Here is a 4298-nt window from a genome sequence, read left to right on the forward strand (position 1 = left end):
GAGAGAGAGAAAAAGAGAGAGAAAGAGAGATAGAGAGGGAAGGTGCGACCGTAAGCGAAGAGAGATAGCCACGTATAGCCGCGGGCCAGACAGATGACCGGATACGGAGAGCGAGCGATTCAGCCGGTGACGATGAGACTGACTGATGACGATGACAGACGTCCGTGATTGATTCCACGCCCCGAGGGCAGTACGAGTTTATTACACGACAGCAGGACAGCAGGAGCGGACAGTGTGGAAGGCATGACAGCATGACTGCCGCAGTATTAGTATAGTAGTAGTAGAGAGAGGGAGAGGGGGCAGGACATCAAGGAGAGCAGCGAGACATGGTAATCACTCTCCTCTCTCGCTTTCTCCCCCTCTCACACACACGCCCTCTCTCTCTCTCTCTCTCTTCTCTTTCTCTCTCTCTCTCTCTCCTGGCTCTCTCTCTCTCTCTCTCCTCTTCTCCTCTCCTCTCTCATTATGCAGAGCGCGCTGCCAGTGTGATTATTATATGTTGGCCAGCAGCAGCTTAGCAGCCGACCTCGTGAGGAAGGAGGAAGTAGGAGGAGGGGGCGGAGTGATGCGTCCAGGGATGCTGTTAAGTTGCGCCGAGCGCAGCACGCCATCTTCCGTCGCCCTGGTTACGGCGCGCGCCGCTGCGTTGTGTCGTCCCCTGGTGCGTTGTCATTTTAAGATCGAAAGATGAAGGGGGCCTAGATATGAGGGAGATGATGATGATGATGATGAGTGATGCATGAATGACGATGATGATGATGATGAGATGATCAATCACACACGGCGCTTGATTGGTTACTATGCGCGCACGCCGCAGCACGCCGCGACTCAAGCCGCATGTACACCCCTCACTAACGCTTGTACGAACGTATAGTTACACACAGCACACACACACACACACACACACACCGCACTAACGCACTCATCAATCACCACAACATCACACCACTTCACATCACATACTACATTTCGTGGAAGTTTGCGTTTGCACCACGCAACGCGCACGCACGCACGCACAGCACCGCATCACCTTGCGTGCTCGGCTGCAAGCACGAGGGTTGATTAGACAGACTAACGGCACTCGTGGGGAATATCTATATTGGCATCAAGCAAAGCGCGAATAATGGCTCATTAAGGGTCTATATGTTCGCACAAGAGTTATCGGCCGAACGTACCTCTGGTTAACGGTTCGGTATACTGGAACGTACTTTGGTAACTCTCTGATATGTTAGGGTTAGGATAGGTTTAGGGCATAGGGTTAGGGATGTAGGCCGTAGGCGACTCCGTAAGACCGTTCAGTGGAGTAGATCGAGGTTACGGTCCGGTATATTAGATAGACCCAGGGTATTCGTTCTGGCATGTAACCCTGTGGTACAAGACCCACTCAGCGTAACTATTTGATCGGTTAGGGTTTATGGGTTATGGTTAGGGAGTAGGTCGTAGGCGACTCCCTATCGTACTCGTTAGTGGAGTAAGTCGAGTACTCGGTCCGGCAGTATAATATAGTACCAGGGTACGTTTCCGGTATCGGACCGTACCAGTGGTAAAGCGTTTCCCGGCATACCCAGGGAGACATAGACCCTCTCAGCGTAAACTACCTGTATCAGTACTCTGTGCTCGCTGTGTCCCGCTGTTGTTGACCTTCCCGGGAGGAGCGGGGAAACTCTTGTGGCGGAGGGAAGATGAAAAGCGCGTGTAAAAAGATAGGGGTCGAGAGAGAAGGGTGAGAGAGAGAGACGGAGAGAAAGAGAAGGAGAGAAGAGAGAAGAGAGAGAGAGAGAGAGAGAGAAGAGAGAGAGAGAGAGAAGAGAGAGAGAGAGAGAGAGAGAGTAGGAGAGAGAGAGAGAGATGGGAAGGTGAGGGAGGAGGGAGGGAGGAGGGGGAGGGAGGTGAGGTGAGGGAGGGAGGGAGGGAGGGAGGGAGGGAGGTAAGGGAGGGAGGGAGGTAGGGAGAGAGAGAGAGAGTAGAGAGAAGAGAGAAGAGGAGAGATGAGAGAGAGAGAGAGATGAGAGAGAGAGAGAAGAGAAACAGAGAGAGAGAAGAGAGAGAGAGAGAGAGAGAGGAGAGAGAGAGAGAGGAGAAGAGAGGTGAGAGAGAGAGAGAGAGACGAGAGCGAGGCGATTTGCGTACGAGGGACAGCGACGCACGACAGAAGGAAGGAGCAGAGAGAGAGTATGTTATCGTGAGAGAGATAGAGAGATCTGAAGAGACTGATGTGAGGCGGTAGAGAAGGTGATCAGTGGGGAAGGAAGGTAACTATATTATAGGAACCTGTCCTGCCAATTGCGAAAATAATGAGAAATTCCAGAGTGTAAAATGAGACTCAGAGTAATTTATATTATTCGCACACTGTACACGTCGAGTGAGAGAGGTCGCGTGATCACATGCGGGCAGTGCATGTCCGTTATCACACGCGGTGCGTTGCGTGCGTGTGTGTGTGCGTGCGTTGTGTGGGCCGGTGCGTGCGTGCGTGTGTGCGTGCGTTGTGTGCCGCCCGATTTCGAGCGAGAGAGAGAAGGCGATAGCGAAGTAATATCAGGCGAACAGTAAGGCAACAGTAGGGAACAGTAGGGAACAGTTACGGTGAACAGTAAGTCGTCAGGTACACGCCATTTGCGGTGTGTTTTGTGTCCGCATGTTTGCAAGGCGGATGTTTATGCGGCTAGGTTCGTGATATATATATACCTGCAACATATAGGTGTACCTGCTAGGTTCACTCGCATAAACCGTGCACAATTGGGCTAGTGAATCGATTGCTTAAGAGAAGGTACAGACCTCGGTGAGAGAGGGGAGGAGGCGTAGATAGGAGACGAGAGAGAAGGGGGAGAGAGAGAGAGGAAGTGAGAGAGTAGAGAGAGAGAGAGAGAGAGAGATGAGAGAAGAGAGAAGAGAGCGGCGAGGAGGCGAGAGAGACGAGAAAGGAGGGGGGAGTGACCTGACACGCCTGAAAAAGAATGGGCCGCGCCGATGACTCAACTCACACCATACCAGCACCAATCATCTCATCATCACAGCAGGCAGCCAGCAGCAGCAGTAGTAGTGCGCAGCAGCACTAGTATCATCAGCAGCAGCAGCAGCAGCAGCACCACACACCACCAGCAGCAGGCATGCAGCAGCAGCAGCAGCAGCAGGCAGTAGCAGCAGACAGCCAGCAATAGGCAGCAGCCAAGCGGCAGCAGCGCAGCAGCAGCAGCAGCAGCAGCAGTCAGAGCGGCGGGCGACACAGAGCAGACGAACGCGGATGATTGGAGATTGTTTTAGCGGCCGCGAGCGGGCAACGGAACATGCAATCACTCACAATGTCAAGTCAACATGCTCTCATCTCGAGAGGAGGAGCAGAGCAGGCGAGCGATGAGAGAGAGAGAGGAGGGAGAGCGAGAGAGATAGAGAGAGAGAGAGGGGGGGGAATATGAGGTGAGAGAGCCGAGAAGACAGGCAGAGAAGAGGAGAGAGAGAGAGAGGCGATGAGAGAGAGAGTAGAGAGAGGAGGGAGAGCGAGCAGAGATAGAGAAGAGGAGTGAGGGGGGTAGAGGCGTGAGAGAGCAGAGACAGAAGAGAGAGAGGGAGAGAGAGAGATGACGCGAGAGAGAGAGGAGGGAGTAAGGAGAAAGAGAGCAGATAGAGAAAGATAGAAAGAGAGACCAGTACTTTAGCATAGCTAAAATGAGAGAGAGATAGAGAGAGAGACAGCGGACGCGCGATCAGATCTAGACTGGCGCCACGTCTCCCTGGGCGTTTTACGCGCGCCGTCAAACGAGGCGTCCGAAGGAAGGCTCCCCAATCGCTCGGTCTCCTTCTCGGAAGAATCGTCGGCGGAGGCGGCGCCGACCCGCACCCATGCTCTTCGCGATTCTCGTTGCCGCGGCGATGACCGTCTGCATCTCGCTCTTTCAGGACAATAGGCGCAGGATGCCGAGTCAGGCGGTGACGACGCGGCACCACCAGGCGGCGCTGCGTGACTCGCCGTCGCCCGACAACAGCGACAGCGGCTACAGCGGCCGTCGGTCGCCAAAGTCGCTCGACGCCGACGACGGTGGCGCCCCCAACGGCTACGCGAAGATGGCGCCGCCGGCGGTCGCCAACGGCGACGTCATCCGTCTCGGCGACATCGTGCTGACGGAGCGCGTCGTCGCCACGGCGACGACGGAGGCTGAGGAGAACGGAGGAGGAGGTGGAGGAGGAGGAGGAGGTTTGGATTCTCCGGCGCGGTCGTCGTCGCCGGACGATGCGGCGGCGGCGACGGCGGAGGACGCGTGGCGCCCCCCGGCGGCGACGGCAACGACGGAGGACGCGTGGCG

The 4298-nt window shown here is 55.4% G+C and overlaps 1 protein-coding gene across 1 annotated transcript in view; it reads right to left on the reverse strand.

Annotated features, from left to right (window-relative positions):
• LOC106818308 (secreted acidic protein 1A-like) overlaps nt 1–2986 on the reverse strand; it is a 7120-nt gene extending 4134 nt beyond the window's left edge. The window contains exon 1 of the mRNA XM_014823027.1: nt 2982–2986. Within this exon, the coding sequence (XP_014678513.1) occupies nt 2982–2986 (5 nt within the window). The remainder of the gene's footprint in view (nt 1–2981) is intronic.
• Nucleotides 2987–4298: the final 1312 nt, after the last annotated feature.

The sequence above is a fragment of the Priapulus caudatus genome, unplaced genomic scaffold (genome assembly GCF_000485595.1).
Source record: "Priapulus caudatus unplaced genomic scaffold, Priapulus_caudatus-5.0.1 Scaffold2156, whole genome shotgun sequence".
NCBI lineage: Eukaryota > Metazoa > Priapulida > Priapulimorpha > Priapulimorphida > Priapulidae > Priapulus > Priapulus caudatus.